Source organism: Sceloporus occidentalis, unplaced genomic scaffold (assembly GCF_023333645.1).
Source record: "Sceloporus occidentalis isolate IW3139 unplaced genomic scaffold, rSceOcc1.0.p SCAF_25, whole genome shotgun sequence".
Classification (NCBI taxonomy): domain Eukaryota; kingdom Metazoa; phylum Chordata; class Lepidosauria; order Squamata; family Phrynosomatidae; genus Sceloporus; species Sceloporus occidentalis.
In genome coordinates, this window is record NW_028317005.1 from 11,670,576 (window position 1) to 11,691,589 (window position 21,014).

At 36.6% G+C, this 21,014-nt stretch overlaps 1 protein-coding gene across 1 annotated transcript in view; it reads left to right on the top strand.

The window, feature by feature from the left end:
* The window catches only part of LOC149300407 (fibronectin type III domain-containing protein 3B-like), a 112,181-nt gene extending 92,589 nt beyond the window's left edge, over positions 1 to 19,592 (top strand). Inside the window, exons 22-25 of the mRNA XM_089485356.1 lie at positions 2,305 to 2,517; positions 11,267 to 11,433; positions 15,990 to 16,117; positions 19,281 to 19,592. Of these exons, the coding sequence (XP_089341482.1) occupies positions 2,305 to 2,517; positions 11,267 to 11,433; positions 15,990 to 16,117; positions 19,281 to 19,592 (820 nt within the window). The remainder of the gene's footprint in view (positions 1 to 2,304; positions 2,518 to 11,266; positions 11,434 to 15,989; positions 16,118 to 19,280) is intronic.
* The last annotated feature ends 1,422 nt before the right edge of the window (positions 19,593 to 21,014 follow it).

Sequence of the window (21,014 nt, forward strand, 5' to 3'; positions counted from 1 at the left end):
ACTAAAATAGAATCATCTTAGTCATGTTTATATTGCTAGGTCAGGAACATTATTTTTAATGTTTTAGTGGCATTTTCTTGAGTTCAGAAGTTTGCTGGATTTGAACACTACTGGTCTCATGCAGCTTAATGTTTAGAAGACAGAGTGGGAAAATAACTGGAAGAATGAATTGCAAATCATGGAATTGAATTATGACTGAACTTAGTGTATACAAGCCTTAGCAGTTTAAGGTTTAAACATACAATAATTTTTTTGTTAAATGAGAAAATCCTGTTGTCTAGGTTATGAAACAGAGTGAAAGTAGTAATCCAAAATAAATTATTATTTATTGAAAATAAAGTACTAAAAATAAGTGAACAATTCACAATGAAAAGCCACAACTTTAAAATTATTTAAGTAGCACAACTATTACTTTAAGTTTTTTTAAGCTGTGCTAACCCCTCACCTTGGTAAGCTATTGATACTGTGGGCACACATCTAGCCTCCTTTTCCTGTTTATAGCCTTTAAGCAACAGCTGGAAGGGTATGGTGGCCAATGTGTTAGAGGGCAATACTAGCCATATTCCTGTGGCTTTGTGGAAGGCAAGAGTCGCAGACTGGGAAGGGCTGGCACCTTTGGGCCCGAGAAGCAAGTAAAGCCCATCTGCCTCTCCCCCTCCCAAATACGTACTGGCACACATATAATATGTAAACACACACATACAGAAACTTACACATGCATACTAACACTAACATACACGTAATTCTACTCAACACACATTCATGCTAGCGCACATTGCCTCGCACACACTTGCACATACACATTCATGCTCACACACAAATGCTTACACATACATGCTTATATACAAACACATACACATTCATGCTAACAGACACACTCATGTTCACACAAACATACACGTTCATACTCACACACATATTCATGCTCACACAAACATACACGTTCATACTCACACACATATTCATGCTCACACATACTTACACATGCATGCTCATATACATTTACATATTTGTGCTCACACATAAACCCTTACACACAAATGTTCACATTGGAAGCCTTGCATATACATGCTCGCATACAAACATTTACACATACATGAAAACACACAAACATTCTTATACATGCACTCTCATTCTCACTAACAGACATACATCCATTCATAAATACTCCCTCTCACCATCATTGCTTACCTTCTTTTTGGCACTCGCAACCTGTGTGAGCAGGTTTGCTTTTACAGCGTGACCCTGCTGCATCCTTGTCTCCCCGGGTGGTTGGGATGGATCTTTGTAGACAATTGTGGACCACCCCACCCTGGCCGCAGATGTTGTTACAGGCTCAAGGGGCAGTGGCTTTGTCCCAGGAATGACTAACTGCCCCTTTTGCCCTGTTAAGACAGCCCTGATTTGAATGATTTTCATCCTCCTTCTCTCCATGTTCAGGTGTTTTGCATTTCTCGGTTGTAACGATATGGGGCAGAGACATATGCCTGTTTTTCACTTGCATTACTACAAAGAGTTACTAAAAGCCAAAACTTGTTTTTTAGTGTAAATGACAACACTCTGGAAGGCAGCAGGATAACTATTAAATTTGCTGTGTGACTGTGTCATTTGTAGTCTGTTCATGCTTCAGTTTTGTTTTGCCTCCTAACCGCTGTCAAAACAAGTTATTGTCTGAAGAACAAAATATGTATTTTCAGTATCATCAGATAAAAGGACGACACAACTTACCATTAATCCTGTATGCGCCAGAGCTGTGTGTGGCATACATCCATCTGGCACAGAGAACGAATATTATTCTGGAAGAATAATTAAATATTACTTTTGAGATGCTAATGTGTGTAAATTCATTGTATTTGTCCTCGTGTTAAAAGATAGATGTTTGACGTTAAAAATTAAAATTGTAAATACTTAAGTGTTTATATCTTTACTGTCCTAGGACTGTAGGACTGGAGCAAGGCTTGTATTATGAGACATTTTCTTTTCTATTTCTTTAAGTCCAGGGTCATCCCTTGTCCTCTGGGAAGCCTTGTGTGGGGGCACCTGCATGTCGTAGGGCATCCCAGCTCCAGTTCTGAACACCCTTTTTTCATCTCAATCCTCGCGTTCTCTCTTTCTTCCATCTCAGTTGTACACAAGGACCAGCTGATTTGGCTCTGGGTAGCAGACCCTTTTTATTTAAAAACAGCCCTTACAGCCAGTATTGACCTGGGGTGCTTGTTATTTTTTTTTATATATATTTATATATATATCCGATTTGTACATGAGTCTTCATACCATGTTTTTATTTTTATTTTTTTTCTTTAGAATCCGAATCCAGGCGATGAATGAAATCGGAGCTGGACCTTTCAGTCATTTAATCAATGTAAAAACTAGTCCGTTACCACCTTTGCCTCCACGGTTAGAGTGTGCAGCTGCTGGACCTCAGAGCTTGAAATTAAAATGGGGCGAAGCTAGCACAAAATCCCAAGCTTCAGACGATCTCATGTTCATCCTTCAAATAGAAGACAAAAACAAAAGGTAGAGATATGGTTTTTTTTACATGTTAAAAGTATATTTATGTTCTTTAAAACAAAGTATTACAGAGGTGTATGGGATTGTCAGCCAAGACATTAGGGGCACTTTAAAAAGTAGCATCTGGCAAACACTACTGTTCTCTGCTTCTCAAACATCTCACTTGCTATAAGCACTTACCTTGGTTGCAGCAGGAATGTCCTGAGTCGAACTGCAGCTCCCGCTCAGGGTTGTCTGCATCCAAGCCTTACTCACGGTAAGTGATCACGAGACATGCAAATTAAAGCACAGCAACCATTTACCCTATCCCCGCCTCCTGGTGACCTCAGTTGAACCTGGAAGGAAGGTATTTAAGCATCTTCTTTTCAGTTTTGCCTTGCCCTTGGTTGTGCTAACCTTTGCGTGATTCTCCTGCTCCAGTCGGAGACTCTTGGTGTTTTGATCCCGCTACCCCAGTGACTTTGTTCCTGCCTCCTGATTTGGTTTAGAGGCTTTTGCATCTTGGTTCCAGACCGGGCTTGACCAGTGACTTTGCTCCAGTTTTTTGTTTTGGCTGTTGACAAAGGTAATTGCTTACAGTACCCCCTCCTCGACGATGAACAAAGGGGCAGAAAAGAGGACCTCTCAGCCGTGTAGGGAATCAAGAGTGGTAGGTGGGGATAAAACCATGAGCCTGGACACTGAATGCTGAAGCCCAGGAAGGATCCTCAGGACTCTTGCCAGCCCAATGGACCAGGCAGTAGAGTGAATTCCTATGGAAACGGGAGTACACAATACTCTGAATTTCAAATTCATCTCCTGCCACTGTCCTTACTGGTCCAGGACAAGGTGAAACAATTGGTTAAACAATTTAAACAATGAAACAATGTTGGTTAAACAATTGCACATGAATTGTCTAAGAAGAGACACATGGAAACGGCTTGTGATTAGGTTGCATCCTGGCCTTATTCGCAAGTGATTGCGTGACCTCAGAGACGATGCACGCACAAATGATGTCACAGTAACCATTTACCCTATCCCCGCCTCCTAGTGACCTAATTTGAACCCGGAAACAAGGTACTTAAGCATCTCTTCTTCATTTCTGCCTTGCCCTTGGTTGGTGTTACCCTTTGTGTGATTCTGTGGAGACTCATCTCGCTTCTGCCTCTTGGTTCTAGGCCTGGCTTGTCCAGTGACTCTACTCCAGTTTTCTGGTTTGTTTACTGATGTCTTGATTCCTGGTTCATGACTTGTCTTGTCCAGTGACTCTGCTCCAATTGGTTTCAGTCTTAGTCCAGCTCTGTATTCAGGGTTCCTATTGCTACCTCTTTGTGATGCTTCAGCACAAATCTTGACAATTAGAGCTGGGATATTATATCTAGCTGTGACCAGTTAACTATAAATGTATTTGTGCAGAACTAAACCATAATTTTACTGTAATAAGTAATCATAACAAAGTTATATATATATATATATACACACGAGTAAAGCGGTTGGGGGGGGTTTGCCCCATTTTAGCAAATCTTTATTATTTACCATTTTAGTCTTAATTACTTAATGTTGCCCAAGAAGACTCTGCAGAAATAGATTTGCTGGTTGTGCATGTTACACCATCATGCAGATAAACTCACAAATTAAAAGAAATTTGTTCTGAGTGCTCACTTTAGTTTTATTGACAGGTAGATATCTCCATCCCAGATAGTTCTTAGTAGTGTTGATAGTATGAGCTGAAAGAGCCCAAATGACCATATTATGTAATTACTGTTCAGTGGTCTGCAGCATGAGTTTGTCATTAGCTCTTCTCAGATGCTGCTGCGCAATCCAGATAATTTGTTAAAGTCTAAGTAGTTGACGAGCTACCAATATAGTACTTATTATTACTTGGAAGATGCCTTGTGTAACTGCTTGAATAAATATCGGCAAATATTCGTTCAACAGCACTCTGACTTGTTTCTCATATGCAATATATTGTAAATGTTAGTAATAAATTGTTATTTTATCACTTCAAATAAACATTACCATTTATAGCCAATGTTACCATCTTAATATATTTCTCAAACACTCCGAATCAGTTTGCAAGCTAAACTTACCAGTTTCCATTTACATTTTTGTTTATTACAAAATACAACCCATGTCCAGTAGGTTTCCCGTGAGTTCACCTTAAGCCATTTTAACTTAACTTGGGACATCTTTGTTGCGGTGGATCTGAAGTCATTGAATAGATCCCGTTTATGTCATAAGATGAATTTTCCATGTGCTATTGTTTTGTATCTTGCAACGTTTTAATGCATAATGCATATCATAATCACACACAGGTATGCTGCAGAGAAATTTTAGAGAATTAAACATATAAGTGTAGGTAGGTCCTCATATTATACCTTTTATGTTTTCATAAGGTTGGTTTGTGTGCACTTGTCAAGCCACCATATTTCTCATATTTCTTTCAGAAGCTAGTCTATCACCCACCCATACCTGGAGTAACTTATTGATCACCATTACTATTAATGTATATAAATGAGCAACTACGGGTCTGTATATAAACACTTTTTTGGGCCTGGGGCATCAGCCACCTATTTCTGAGAGTAAAGGGGTATAATCTGACATGCCTCATTATTTCTAAATTCTAAGCCACTAGGGACAATGTGGGGACTATGGGACTGGTTTGAAACTTGTCTCACTGTGGTTCCCCTGTATTCTACCATTTGTACGTATTCTACCATTTGACAGTCAGCCCATCTATATATAAATATATATATGTTTCTGATGCACAAGTCTTTCAATTTGATTTGTGTGCCAATTAGATTGAATAATATATTTAAGTACACTAACTTTGTTTCGTCACTGCCATATCATTGCCCTAATTGATGTAATACCTAGCAATATTACTGAAAGCTAGGGCCCAGTTTCTAGTCTAATTAACTGTCTTTTCATTTGTAGAACAAACTGATTCTGAAGACCCTCATGACCTTTTAGAATCAGAACATATCATTTTTGGTTACTAATGGATGGTGATGAGATGTGGAGTTCTATGGAATGCTATATTATGAATAGAATTATACTGATTCATACATCACTCGGGTCTGTGTAACAGCAGTATTGTGTGTACATAGTCCAAGCTGAAATTGGATTTCAACTAATCTTGTTTTTTTCTGCACAGTTTCTGTAAATGTTGGAAGCTCTAGCTTCTGATGTGCATTTTAGGTACAGAAAAGGCAAAATTAAAAAAATAAATATTAAAAGTTCCATATGGCTTTGCAGGGGCTAATTAATGTGTATGTATGTGTGTATATATTGTGATCCTGCACCCACACAGGGTACCAAACAGCACGGTCCTCTAGGGTATTAACGCCACATCTCAGTTAGGTAATCACCCACGATTTATTTGTAGTCCACGTATGAAGTTATTTACAGGATTACATAGAACACAAATTCCCTACAAACAAAAGCCTAGCTCGTCTGAGCGCTTACTAACATATAACTCCCTCACTACTAAGGGTCTAAACTAAAACAAAACATAATCCCACCAACCTCTTTGATGGTCTCTTTTGTGCATAGCAAGCTCTGCTGCTTCCAAACAAAACTCTCTTCTCTCCCTCTGTCCAACAGGTCAGGTTATATTGCAGTCAGTGCAGCTAATTACTTGCAGCTGACCAGTGCATTGGAGTCAGCTTAAACTCCTGGCCTGGAACCCGTGTCAATCCAGGTGCATGTAAACTGCGGGGTGGAGCACCAGCCTGCCCTATATGTCGTATAAAACCCTGCAAAATCGAGGGGGAATGTATACCCCTTCCACGACAACACCCCGCACCTTGTTTCAATATATATATATATATATATATATATATATATATATATATATATATATATGTATATATATTTAAATACACATACATATATATATATATATATATATATATATATATATGTGTGTATATTAACTTTTTTTACATATTAGGGGCTCCAGGTGTGGAATAAATTATACTCAGGAACAAAAAAAAAATGTACCATGCATTTGTCATAAATAATGTGACATGCATTTTCCTGGGCTTTTCAATAAAATCAGAATTTGTAAGCGTATAAATATGAGAGCAAGCCAGAAAAGTATCAACTACTGTTAGGTCAACATAAAAAAAATTGAGAATTTTTATGTCTGTTTCTAAAACACAAACCGAGAAAGAGATTGTATAATCACATATAATATATTTTGTTATGATGTATAGATTTACATAATATATTGCGTGTGGCTGTTTGTTTCATGCTCTGTGAAACAATCATTGGATGTGCTTGAGGATTCAGATGATGCAGCAGTGTTGGTGGTATGTATAGGTGTGAATGCCCCAGTAAAATCTTCCGTAGCGGTATAAGCATGTCCCTTTGACTTCCTTGTTTCTAGGAACTCAGAATATTTGGTGGCTATGAGTGTATTACAGCTCTACAGGTTGAAAAAAACACAATAATGTTTACAGAAACAGCAGTAGTGTTTTTAAATTAACCATGAAAATTACAGAAATGTATAAACCTTGACCATAGCTGGCTCTAACTACTCCACTTAAGGCAACTGATATGTTGGGAGTAAACAGAACGGTAGGGTGCGCTACCAGAGTGCACCTTAATCTCACCAAAGGTGTTTTATACTTAACTTTCATGTACACAGCAGGTGAGTACCCAATGCAGTTTAGTAATATATATATATATATATATATATATATATATATATATATATATATATGTAAAAAACAAAGAAATACAGAGAATCTCATGGCACAATAAAACCATAGCTGTGTATAAGGAAACAACAATAGTGGTGACCAAGGGTCCAGGAGCAACACAATCACATATCAACATGAATTGTGACCTTTTTTTTAACTTACTTTCTGGACTAGTGAATGTGTAAGCATTTTTAAAAGATCAAACCATTTGGCAGGGAAAGTAGTCCTGCAGGATATGTTGGCTGTGCTTTGTTCACTGGTGCTCATTACTCCAACACATTGGGGCATGAATTAGTAACTGATATTTAGGCTTGTCTTCTTAATTGTGACCTGTACTTGTAACATAAAAACTCAAAAGTATAGGATGGGTCTGTCTTTGGAACAATAATCCATTTCAGTGTTAAAACCCTACAAATCCAAAACTACCTTCTTGTGCTCTGCTCTTATGGCTCAGTTATGTCTTTCCATATCAGCCTTTGAACCAAAAACACACAAAGAACCTAGTGATAGATGCTGTTATTCAACAAGGTGTCACCATTATCTTGAAACTGGATTATATTAAAAAGCAGAGGACGTAATGCTGGAGTCTGTTTGGACGCTACTGCAAGCTGGAAAGGAGCTTATTTAATGGTATTAATTTGTCTGACCAGCCCATTGCACCCAACTCTTTCCATTGAGGGTGGTATGTGGCACAAGCATTGTATAATTCTCATTAAACACAGTGGTGACTGATGAATATTGTTATTCATCAGGATGACACTGTTATCTTAAAATTGGGTTGTGTTAAAAAGCAGACTATTTAAAACGATGTACTTGAGATTTAGTTGCACACTCCTGCATGCTGGACACATTTATTCTATATCACACTAAGTGGCATGGCTGCCTCTTTAGAACGTAGAGCTTTCTTCGGAAATATCAGATTTTTCAAATTCTCATATACCAAACAAGTGTTAATGTTGAGAGTGATGTAAGTGGAGTTGTGTTGCTTTCTTTGTCATGGGAAGACAAGAGGTGGGTGTAAACTCTAAAGTAACATTAATGCTTACGCCTTTAATCGGCTTTTATGCTAAACGTTCTGCTAGCGAGGAACAGAACATAACTCCAGAGCCTTGTTAGGACATCCAAGTTTAGATTTCTAAAGTGCCTAATTTTTCACTGCACGTCCACTGCCTTCATGTTTATTTTACGGAGGGGTCTTTGGGAATTACATTCAACTGTATCCAGCAAAACACTTATTTGCAGTGTTCATGACAAATGTTTGTTTGTGTCTCCTAGTGTGATCTGTTTTATCATTACCGACTGTCACTAATTGATTAAGAACAATGCAATCTTTTTTATTTAATTGCTTTAATTTAATAAATCATAGTAATACATAAATTTAATAGTAATTTAATAGTAATAAATAAATACACATTTTGAATACATGAATACTTATCTGGAGACAAATGTGAAATAGCTTCATGTACAGGACATAATTAAAAGTGATGTTATTTAGTGCCGAGGTAAAATGCTGCCAATCCTCACTCTTAAAGGGTTAAGTAGATTTTTCTATAATTGTCAAACATGCGCCACAACCCCAGTAAAAGTCAAGCTCTATAACTCTAGCTGCTTTTCAGTACAGATCCCACCATGGCCCATTACCCAAAGGTCAGTATTACAGAACATTCCCCATCGGAAAAATCATAAAACCAAAAATATACTTAAACAAGATAAACCTTTTTAATAAAGGAATGCCATATATGCCCTCAAGAAGACTTATAGTCAGAGTGAGAAGCGAGAAAGGACACAGAAAAAGTAAAAGTGTGTCCAGTTCTTAGTCCAGGCCATGTGCTTGTTCTGTTCATTTAATTAGTTTGATTGCCACCTCATCTTTTTACCCTCTTTGTGTAAGTACCTACTAGCAGCGACATGAGTATTGGAGCATAACCATTTAGTTCAGTGGTTACTACTAAGCAGCACTGTTTGTCTTTGGGCACGGTGTCTTCTGGCAAGTCATAAGGCAAGTGTGTAGATGATGACAGATGTTGTCATTTTATATAACTAATCACCCACTATGAAGAATGTGTCCAAAACTTCCAGTGGATGAGAGCAATAACATTAAATGAAGCCAAATAAGTTCTTCTAGGGTTAATGTAACAAGCTGCTGTAGTAATCTTTTTGTATCTTACTGCTTTGAAAGGTTGGTACAGTTTGTGATTAATATGCTTTTACTTTTCTCTTTTGTTTTAGAAATCCAAAAGTTTACAAAAGCTCATTCCTCTTGTGTATTTCTAATCTTGCATAGACACAAATGCCCGAATTCAATCACATACTTGTAAAGGAATTTTCTAAACAAATGTTTAATATGGTTATCTTTGTTTGAATTATTATCATTCTATTAGGTCTTCCAGTTTTGTCGATCTATTCTAATACAATGCTGCAAAACGACATTGGCTTCTTTTTCCACCCAAAAATACAATAATCAATTACATTATATTATTATTATTATTGTTGTTTTAATTCAATTACATCTTTTTGCTTTGCACACAGTAGGTTGGGTTGAATTTATATATCCATATTAATTGGGCTTTTAGATCAACAAGATAAGTATCATTAGTAGGATTCTCCAAGGTTCTTGGAAGTGAGAGACCGTGTCAAGTTGATTACTATTTAAACTAATTTTAGGAATAAGTAAAGTTCAGTTTGGCCAGGGTGACACTGTAAATGCAGTCTGATTAGAATGTTCCATACTGTGCCACGGGGGGGGGGGGACACTGTATGAATGAGAACTGAAAGATTGGGGGAAAGTTTTGTAATTGGATAGAAAACTTGTTAAAAGAATAAGGAGAGTTACCCTTTTGGGGTACCGCAAAGTTATCTTTTGGTAGCATTGGATACTGTATACCAGTTTTTGAAAGTGGAAAGATAGTATGCTTGATAATAAACTAAGAATGTTTTTCTCTGCAGAAGGAAGAGTGGGTAAGATAAGTGTGCACAATCAGGACATAATATTGGGTCTCTACGTTCTTGATGAGGTCTATTTCATTGAATGTACACTTTTGATAGACATTATAGAGCTGTTGAAAACAGAATAAATATGGGGAGCTTGTTTACTCTGGCCTAAAGGTGCCTCAGTGACGATGTGGCTATGAGACTCAAGTACAGAGTATTCAAACTGATAAAAAGAGCATAACTTTACATGCGGACAGTGGAAAAGAAATTTAATTTAAGAAAATAGGATAGCATTTTTGTCTTAATAGGAAGCTAAATTTGACATTCACTACAGAATTAAGCTGTTTTAGTAGTTTCAGATGGAACACAAAAAAGGTTGGAAACAATGTTATTAAAGAGACAGTTTAATGCTCTGTGAGTACTTTGATATGAATTCTCTCAAAACAAAGACAAATATTAAAAATAAAACACTTACCTGACACAGTTTGCAGCCATTTTCGTGACACAGTTTGCAGCCTCATGATCCAAAATTTCTTACCATTGGTTGGCAGCTTGAGCTTTCAATAAGCACCTGTAAGGTACTTCCAATTAAATCAATGGGAAGACCTTGCACATGCTTACTGGGGTCTAAACTGCATACAGCATTCATTAGAACCAGTGCCAGACCTGACTGGAGGGGAGTACATCACAAGGAGCGAGATGAATTTGGGCAAATTCTGCAGAATCCCTCATGTATTTGCAAAACAGACCACATGAAAATCTAAGGGTCATGCCCCTATCATATGCGTTGAAGTGGCCCTTTAAGCTGCCTTATTTGAATTGCTTTTGGAGTCAGCAAACATTTCTGCCCCTTGATATTAGGTTAGGATGATATTAGTATTTATGTATTTGTTTGTATGTTTTATTTATTATTCATGCTGTATATTGTATTTATTGTTTTTCTGCCTCAGCAAATATAGACACTTGAAAACGGTGAACTTTAAAGACCTACATCTAATTTAACCTAATTTAATATATATCTAGGCAATACAACAAAACATGCCAGTTTTTATTTTAAGAGCATTATTTTTATGTGATTCTCTGTTGGCTATTTTATCATATTTTAATATATATATGATTTTTTTTTTTTTTTGTAGGTTTCTTCCAATCTATCGTGGACCAAGCCACACCTATAAGGTACATAGGCTGACGGAATGCACATATTATAGCTTCCGAATACAGGCGGTCAGTGACGCAGGTGAAGGACCATATTCGGATATCTATACATTCAGCACAACCAAATCTGTTCCTCCAACTATCAAAGGTAAAATAAGCATTGACAGTTCTAGTCATATTCAGTTACAGATTGAACACACACAGCGACACAGTGTAGCCTAGGTCGAGTAGACATATGTCTAGAGTGGCAGGTCCAGGGGTATCTTAGGCAATCAGGCCCCATGGTGTGCCACTTCACAATGGGCAGGTTACAAGGATATCTATGATCTCCCAAAATGTCCCATTTACACTATGGCCCAATGTACACGCCATAGTATGCTGTAGAGCTTTGCCATGCACACACACTTATATACAGCATGTCACCATTTCTGCTTCAACGCAAATCATGACTTTCTTTTGTTACCTTGTAATTTACTTCTTGTACCATTAGCAAAAGATAGTTTCAATTTAGACAAAGCTATAACCCTTTAATTAACACATTTTAAATTCATGCCTATTTTTTTTTTTGCATGTTGTGCAGATGTTATTAGAAACCCACATTTACATTTGTCTCTACTATTATGTTGGTAATTCTTTTTAATGAGTGGTTTAGCCATCTCTCCTTATTAACATAACTGACTTCCAAGAAACCGTATTTTCTCTTGTGCTTTCCTGCTTGCATTCTGTGTGTGTATGTATGTTTTTTTACCCTTGCTCTTTGTACACCATTAGATTATAATACCAGAGAGAGGCGGGTAGCATAAAACAAAATTATCATAGATTATGGTGTGGGGGAGATAATACATAAGGCATTAGGGAAGGCAGAAAAGGATCAACGTGAGACCCGGAGAAATTCGGGAGAGATGATTATATAGGGGAAAGAGAAAAAGCAATGTATGTGGATTTTACTGTTAAAGGGAGAAAGTTGAGGAGCCATCAGGCTATAGATGATAGGAAGTAATTTTGATACATGTGTAGGAGTGTTTATTTCAAACAAGGAGGAACGTTAGAACAAGAGATCATAATCTAAAACTAGAGAGTAAGATGCATAGATGCAATGTAAGTACATTTAACTTTCCTACGAGGATGGTAGATATGTAGAACGGCTTTGCAGCAGAAGTTGTTGAGGTTAACACAGTAAGGGAATTTAAACATGCATGGGATAGGCACGTGCCTATCCTGAATTTTATTGAGATCAAGGACTCAATAAGGGTTTCACCTTGAAACCAGGGGGGGGGGCAAACAAAATAGGCAAAATGGTTCTTATCTACTGTCACATACTATATGTTTCCATATAAAAAAGATTGATGTAGAGGGAAGAGGGAGAGAAGCTCCAAACCTGGAAGCTACCATTGCTGTCAGTCATGTGATTTGTTTTCCTGCTCAAACACCACACTGAGCTGATTCTTTTATGTCGATGATAATAAAGTCCAAACAATTGCCCAATTAGGTAATGCAGAACCCATTGGCCAGTTGAATCATTAATATAGACAGTTGAAACTCTGATTATTTCCCAGAGCAAAAAGTGAAGCTACTTAAGTTGCGTGTTCAGTATATATATAATTATACTGTGCTCATATATATTTTTCTACATTGTTTAGGAAAAGAAGAAAAGGGATTGTTGTTTTCTGCTGCGATGCAAGATGCCTTTAGATTAAAAAAAGCATAATCGTAATCACTTTTCCAACTATTTCCACACTTTACTGAGACACTGCTCACCCAGTCTATCACTAATAAAACATGAAAAGAGTGGTTATAGTTTCTGATATAATAACTCAGATGAAATGCATTATTTGGTGTATAAATTCATGGTAAATATGAATGAATAAATCTTGACCTACTCCTTTTGAAGCCACACAATATCCTGTGTGAATCAATCGGAGATATAATCGAATATATGAAAAATTGTACAAACAAAGTATAAAAAGGTTGGAGAAAGACTGCATATATAAATGGATAAAAAAGAACATGGTTTAGAATGTACAGTATATTATAATATGTAGTAGTGTAAGATTACAGCCTTTCATTCTAACATGGAAAAAAATCTTTATGCCACAATCCCAACAGCAAAAGTCAGCTGTGAAAAAACAATAATTTATTTCTGTTTTTACAAAACATTAATTAACTAGAGCTCTTAATATACTACAGAAAACCCAATGTGATACAATTTTATTTCACAATTTTGATGGTTTTTTTGGGGGGGTAGGACTTTTTTTAACCATATTCATATTCTTATTTTTCATGAATAAAATTTTAAAAACTGGGATTAAAAATGCATTAACCCCTTAACGTCCATTGCCGGGTCAGGCACGTCATGCAAAACGGTCACTTAACGACCTATGACGTGCCTGACACGTCATCAGACTTAAACAAGCTTAGAAAGTGATCAATGATCACTTTCTAAGCTTAAACGGTGTTGCTGTAATGCCTCGATGTCGAGGCATTCAGCAACACCGAGATCGGCATGATGGGCCATGTCTGGCCCCTCCCCGGGGCGTCAACAGCCGCCATACATTGTATGGCGGCGGACGCCCGTTTTAAAAGCGTTTAGGAGGCGATCAACGATCACCTCCTAAACTTCAATGGTGTCGCTGGAATGCCTCGATCAGGAGGCATCCAGCGACACCAAACACTTACCTCTTGATGGACTGTGACCGCTCCGGAGAGCGGTCACAGCCGCAGCTGCACGCAGTCTTCACCATCCGCAAGATGGCGGCGGCCCGGGAAAAAAAATAATAAAGTTGAAAAAGTTCGCTAGACGGTCTCCTGACCTTCTAGAGAACTCTGGCTCCACTTGCTGGTTGAATACAGGTACTGCATTCAACCATACAAGTCAATGGAGGCCAGCTTTCTAATCACTATGTGATTAGTAAAATATTTAAAAAAAAAAGAAAAAAATTAAAAAAAAAAAAAAGAAAAAAAGAAAAAGCTTAAAAAAAACATGGTAACATTTAAAAATTATTATGCTTTAGAGGAACTATCCAGTTCCAGCAAAATGTAAAAAAAAAGTCCAAAAAGAGTAAAATAAATAAAATTAAAAAATAAAGTTTATTATTATGAGCAAGTGCTAAAATTAGCGCTGTATCTTCCCAAAAATCCTGACGTGGAAAAATTTAAATAAAAGCATTTCAAATACCCAAGGGGTGTCTAATTTAAAAAAATGAATGGTTTGATGGGGTAAATTGGAGTGGCCGGGCTCAAAGATAGGGCATAGGCACAGACTGACCGAAATGGGGGGGGAAAAAAGCGCACTTCCAAAATGTGGCATTTTAACCTCAAACACCAGACAAACCCATACATGTGGGGTATGACTGAAATCGGGAGATGTTCCTGAACACATATTAGGGTGTTGTTTGATAGTGACGTATACCTGGAGCTATAAATTTATACCCAAAATACAATTTGTGTGAAAAAAAAATAAAAAAAAAATATTACCACAAAGTGTGGCAAAGGCTGGTGGTAGAATCTGATGCATGGAAAGGGTTAAATACTACCATTTTAAGTACCTTGGGGTGTCTAGTTTTCAAAAATATATGGTTTTATGAGGTAAATTGTAGTGGCCAGGCTCAAAGATAGGGCATAGGCACAGACTAACCAAAATAGGGGAAAAAAAGCGCACTTCCCAAATGTGGCCTTTTAACCCCAAACAGCAGTCAAACCCATGCATGGGTGGTATCACTGTACTCGAGAGATGTTATTGAACACATATTAGGGTGTTGTTTCATAGTGACGTATACCTGGAGCTATAAATGTATACCCAAAGTACAATTTGTGTAAAAAAAAATACCAAAAAAATACTAACACAAAGTGTGGCAAAGGCTGGTGGTAGAATCTCATGCATGGAAAGGGTTAAAATACTAGCATTTGAAATACCTTGGGGTGTCTAGTTTTCAAAAATATATGATTTGATGGGGTAAATTGCATTGGCCGGCTTCAAAGATATCCGAAATGGCACATGGGGGGAAGAATTACCAGATTTGGAAAAAATGGTTTTGAAATAGCAAAACGCTACCTGTACTTAATGCTCCATAACGTGCAGAAAAAAGCAAAAAAACATAAAAACATTGGGTATTTCTAAACTCAGGACAAATAGTGGAATATATTTAGTAGGGTTTTTCATTAGCTTTTTTGGATGAGTAAAAGATTTTTGGGGTAAAAGTCAGAAAATGTGGGGTTTTTTTACATTTTTCATCATATTTTATTACTTTTTTTATGGGAAATTAGATAATATGATTAAAACAGTGGTATCTGAAGAAAGCCCTTCTTGTCCTGAAAAAAACAACATATAATTTGTGTGGGTTCACTAAATGAGTGAAGAGAAAATTACATCTAAACACGAACACCGCAAAAGTATTAAAACAGCCTTGGTCCCAATGGTACAAAAGGTAAAACACAGCCTGGTCCTTAAGGGGTTAATTCGTTTTTAAAGGTATATATACAATGCTAGTACAAATTTGAAAAATATCATTGTTCATTTTTTGTATCCCCTACCTAACCCTAAACCTATTTAATCCCCTAATTACTAACCTCCACCATACTAACCACACGATATAAACTAAAAAGCAAACATAAAAATTAAATTACTCTGCACTATGTTAATTATTTGGTACAGTTATCTTGTGTTTATTATTATAATTAAAAATAATATTTCTAATAATATTTCAGCTCCTCGGGTAACTCAGTTGGAAGGAAGCGCATGTGAAATCACATGGGAGTCTGTACTTCCCATGAAAGGAGATCCCATCGGCTATGTTTTACAGATACAAGTTGGACGAGAGTCTGAATACAAGCAGGTAAGAAATTAGAATTGATAGTAATAGAATATAAAAAAACACAAATAAAATATAACATACACATGAATTAAAAAAGGAGAGACAATAAAATGTAACCTCTTACATAACAAAGTAGTCATTTTAGCCAACAAAATGCTTGTCAATTGTGTAGGTAGTCCATCACTGATAAAAGTACAGCTCTCTCTCTCTCTCTCTGCAATTTTATTATTAGGGGTTTTTTTCCAGGGACAGACTGGAAAAAGTATCAGACCCGGGACCTTAATACCTTTGGACGATACATTTATTTCACTGAATTTGGTACTGTAGCGTGTTATCACACTAGTCGTACACTGAAATGTATTGTGCTGGTGTACATTTTTGCAATGTACCCAATGGCCTTTCCAGGCTGGCACCTATGCCTTTTGCAATAGCTTTTAGGCACTATATCAGCACAAACCTTTATCAAGTAGACATTATAGGTCCAAAAATATTTTTAAGAATTCAACAATAAATGCAGTTTTTATTTTTTGGAGACTGCACCATTTAAGTTGCAATATAGCAAAAAACTATTCATGGTTCCATAATGCTTGTCATGGACACCACTTGGTACCCTTTTCTACCATGATATATATATAGGAACTAGCCTTTATGAAATAAGTAAACCCTCCTCATTGTAAATACAATGGAAAACAAAAGACATTGTAGCACATATAATATCAGCTGGCATACACTCTCTCACTAATCATTGTCAATTATAGAGGCACAGTTTCCTTGTAATAGGCTTTTACGGGAGGGAAATTACTAATAGAACCAGTGTGTCAATATGATAGTAATCACATTTAACACTTTTCTGCTATAGATAACCCTGAATAACCGGTATTAGTGTAGGGATGAGCCTAGGATTAGAGGCGCCTGGGTGCAGTGTTTCACCCATAACTAACACACATACTAATGCACCCTAACACTCACACTCTAACATCATACACTTAGCCATATAAACACACACTCTCTGTCCTGCTGCTCCTCTCCCCTGTATTCCCTTCTCCCAGGTGCCAATAATCCTATGCCCACCCTTGGCACTCCAAACCCAGATGCTGACACACATACTCTTAATACACACACACAGATGTATACTAACACACACTCTAACACCATATGTTGGCAAAACATATTAATAGCTTTGAATCTTCTAGATTGTTATGTTTCACATAGTACCTTTTAATATCACACAACAGTTCATATTTTTTTCCGATGTTCTCTTGGTTTATTACTATAATCTTAATAGAAAACATTACAGGTTATATATCTGTATCTATATATGTGTTTATATATTTTAATGTTACTACATTATATCTCCAATCCATTTGAGTGCTACCATATTACCTTATGTAACTGAATTTAAGTGTAATAACAGTAACACAGATTAGGGAAATATGACAATTTTGATAAATTGAGCAGCAGAGTAAGCAAATTGCTGGCTAAATTTAGTTTCACGTGTCACAAAATGCGTATCTTTGCCATGACATGGAAAAGTGGAAATTGTGTTTAAATGGGAAGAGCTGATTATTTATGCATTAAGATGTAGTATTAACATTTCTATTATGTTACAACATGGGAAGATATACAACTCTCACAGCAGTTTATAAATATTTTTTGACACCACTTAATTGACTGTGAGATGCAATGATCCAGCAAAAGGTGCTAAGAAACACAATTTGATGTCATTCACAAGGCAGCTTTGGAGGCAGATAATAGTTTCCTTCACTGGAACTCTCTGATCCTACGCTTAAATTTGCATGTTCTGTAATAAGAGAACACTTGCAAATGTGAACTTGCTTACCCTTTAATGGCCAATCTTGCGGTTTATTCTTTTTATTTTCATATGAGGCCACTAATGCTTAAATATCGAGTATCTCTATATAAAAGAGTACACTGACAGGTCCTTCATTTTGGAGAAAAGCAAGATCATGAGAAGATCAGAGGAACACAGAACAAAACAAACATTTCTTAAATGTTTAATACAGTTGGGGAGTTAGTTCTGACAGTATGGAAACATGCATGGGATAGGTATATGTTTATCCTGAATCCAAGAAAGCTAGATTACAAATCCTGGTCAGTGAGCAGGCATCATAAGAACACATGAATGGCAACCATCACTACTCATGGCTAAACATGGCTACTGATTGAAAGCAATGAATTATTTAAAAACGCAAAGAATCTCATTACAATTCATAAGAATCATGCTTCAGATTACAAACCTCTCCAGAGACTTCATTTTGTTAGAGAGCAATTGAGATGTGGGTTTTGTCTCAAGCCTTTTTTATATGGTGGTGTTTTTTAAAAATGTTAAATATTTTTAGCTTGGCTGTCGTAGAAATCACTAGACCAGAGTTATTTTCATCCATATATTTGGGTTTTTTTTACACCAAAATAATAAAAAAATTACCAATCAGGAATAACATATCAGGGAATTTTATTTAAATCTATTTTATTCATAAGCAAAGAATAATAAATACCCAGCAAGATCTTAAAACATGCTTATCCACTGCAAAGTGTTGGCATAAAGTGCTTAATATTGATGATTTTGACTTTTTGGGTTTTTTTTAGATTACAGGTCATCTTTTCATGGCTTTAAATTAAAGACCATGTATACATTGCACCGTGTTCTGCAAAATAGATGGCTATACCAAAAAACCAGAACAACTTTTAAACGTTAAAACTCTATTTTTGTTTATTTGTAGATAAGTAAACTAGGGTCTAAAGAAAAACATCTCTAAAGCAGAATTAAAGCACAGTCTCAATAGGGAAGCACAAAATACATCGTTACATGTTTTATTCTTCTATGTTTCGCTCTTGTTTACATCATTGCAAATAACTGGACAGGCTGTCGTAGGAATTTACATTAACTGTCCTGCTCAATAACAATCTGAAATACAAGGCTGTAATACTGTATTACTGTACTGTTTAAATCATTGTATATTTTGTTGTTCTCTAAAAAATTTCTGTCTCTCTATATCCTTTTCTCCTTTTTGTGTTACAGAGCCCTTGAGCTTGATCTTAGTTACATCCCAGATACTTACATTTCTGCTTTTCAATTTACAATGTTGTTGAGGACATGTTCTCATTATCGCATTAAGACTGTGCCTCTGCTTGTTATTTATGTGAACTGTTGTTTACTTTACAGATATACAAAGGGGAAGACTCCTCATTTCAAATCTCAGGTCTTCAAAACAACACAGAATACAGATTTAGAGTGTGCGTATGCCGTCGATGTCTGGATTCTTCACAGGAGCTGTGTGGATCATTTAGCCCATCTGTATCGTTCACCATGAGACGGAATGACCTCATGCTTCCTGGGGATATATCAAATCTCGAACGTACAAAATTAAATAGCATGGTGCCTAATGACGAACAGTTTGCAATACTCATCGTTTTAGGCTTTGCTACATTGTCGGTTCTGTTTGCCTTTATACTACAGTACTTCTTTATGAAGTAAACATCCAACAAAGTTAAAACTCAAAACGTTAACTAATGCTACGCATTATACTCCAGACACTTATCCAAATATTCATTTTACAAGAAATACAGACATTTTTGTTTTCTACATTTTATATTCATGTTTTTTTACTGTTTTGGTTAGATGAATTTTCAATTTTTTTTTGATGCACCTTTTTTTGAGATGGAAAATGTATAATGCCATTACTTGCTACCAAGGCCTGTAGTGTAGCAGAACACCTTTGTTTTCTCTGAGCACTTGGAGAATAGAGGGTTAAATTACCTGCATTTAATAATGATATATATTGGTTTCCTTCTGAAATTAATGTACCAGCAAAATTGTACTAAATTTGTGTTTCACATAACACTAGCGCCATCAAATAGGCATTTTCTTTACTTTCTGTTATCTAAAGTAGTAGGACTCCTTGATTGTGCTGGCTGCGTTGTGATGGTGAAACACTTGGCTCTCCTTAGCTTGGGTATGGCAGTGGATGGTACATCATGTTGAAACTGGGAACTTAGCAAAATGCACTTAAATGGACATTTGCTTTTTATAAATAGTCAAAGCAGAATCTAATTTCCAATGAAATGAAAAGCAGTTTTGAGCCGTCAGCCTCTTTCAGCAAGAGTCATACTTAGTATATCACCAATATATACTAGTGTCTTTAAATGGGGGGGGGCAGTTGATGTATTGGAATGTTGTGACCAATCTTAGAAATATTCTTTATCCATCACTAATGGAGGGCCATGGGTATCTTGAAATGCATATTTTAAATCATAGTTAATCATATTATCTACAGAATCCAAAAGTCTCACTTTTCTTAGATGCAAGGTTATAATGATGCTATGGCAGACATCCCAACCTGAAAAAATTCATTTCAGGGAGGTGGCTTCACCAGCCACTGGCCGGCCGGGCTTTAAAGCCCGCCTACCGAGAAAACTGATAGGTTAGTTAGCACAAAGAGATACCAATCAGGACATGGCACAGAGGAGGACCAGAGCATAGGCACACTAGAGCGCAGTTTTTTTTTTAGAGTGAGCGTGCAAGAGAGTTATAATGAACGCTTTCTCACGCTCTCTCTATTTCCGGGATGTCTGTTGCAGTTTGCGGGCATCAGGGAGCCTCAACAAAAATGAGAGAGACTCCCGGAACTTATGGTAACATTATGGTAACCATAAAAAATCTTCATTTAAAAAGTTAGCACAGGATTTTTTTTTAGGTAATTTAATACTAAAGGGCATTGTGCAATAGATAATTGTGCAGTCTGAAATCTTTTCTGACCTTTGGCACCAATCCTAATTATCTTATTTCTCTGAGCTACATTTTAAGTAACCTAGTTGGTCTAAACCTATTTAGACCAATGTTTTTGTGTGAAATAGATTAATAATAATGAAAAGGGGCATTGTGTTGAATATGGTTAGG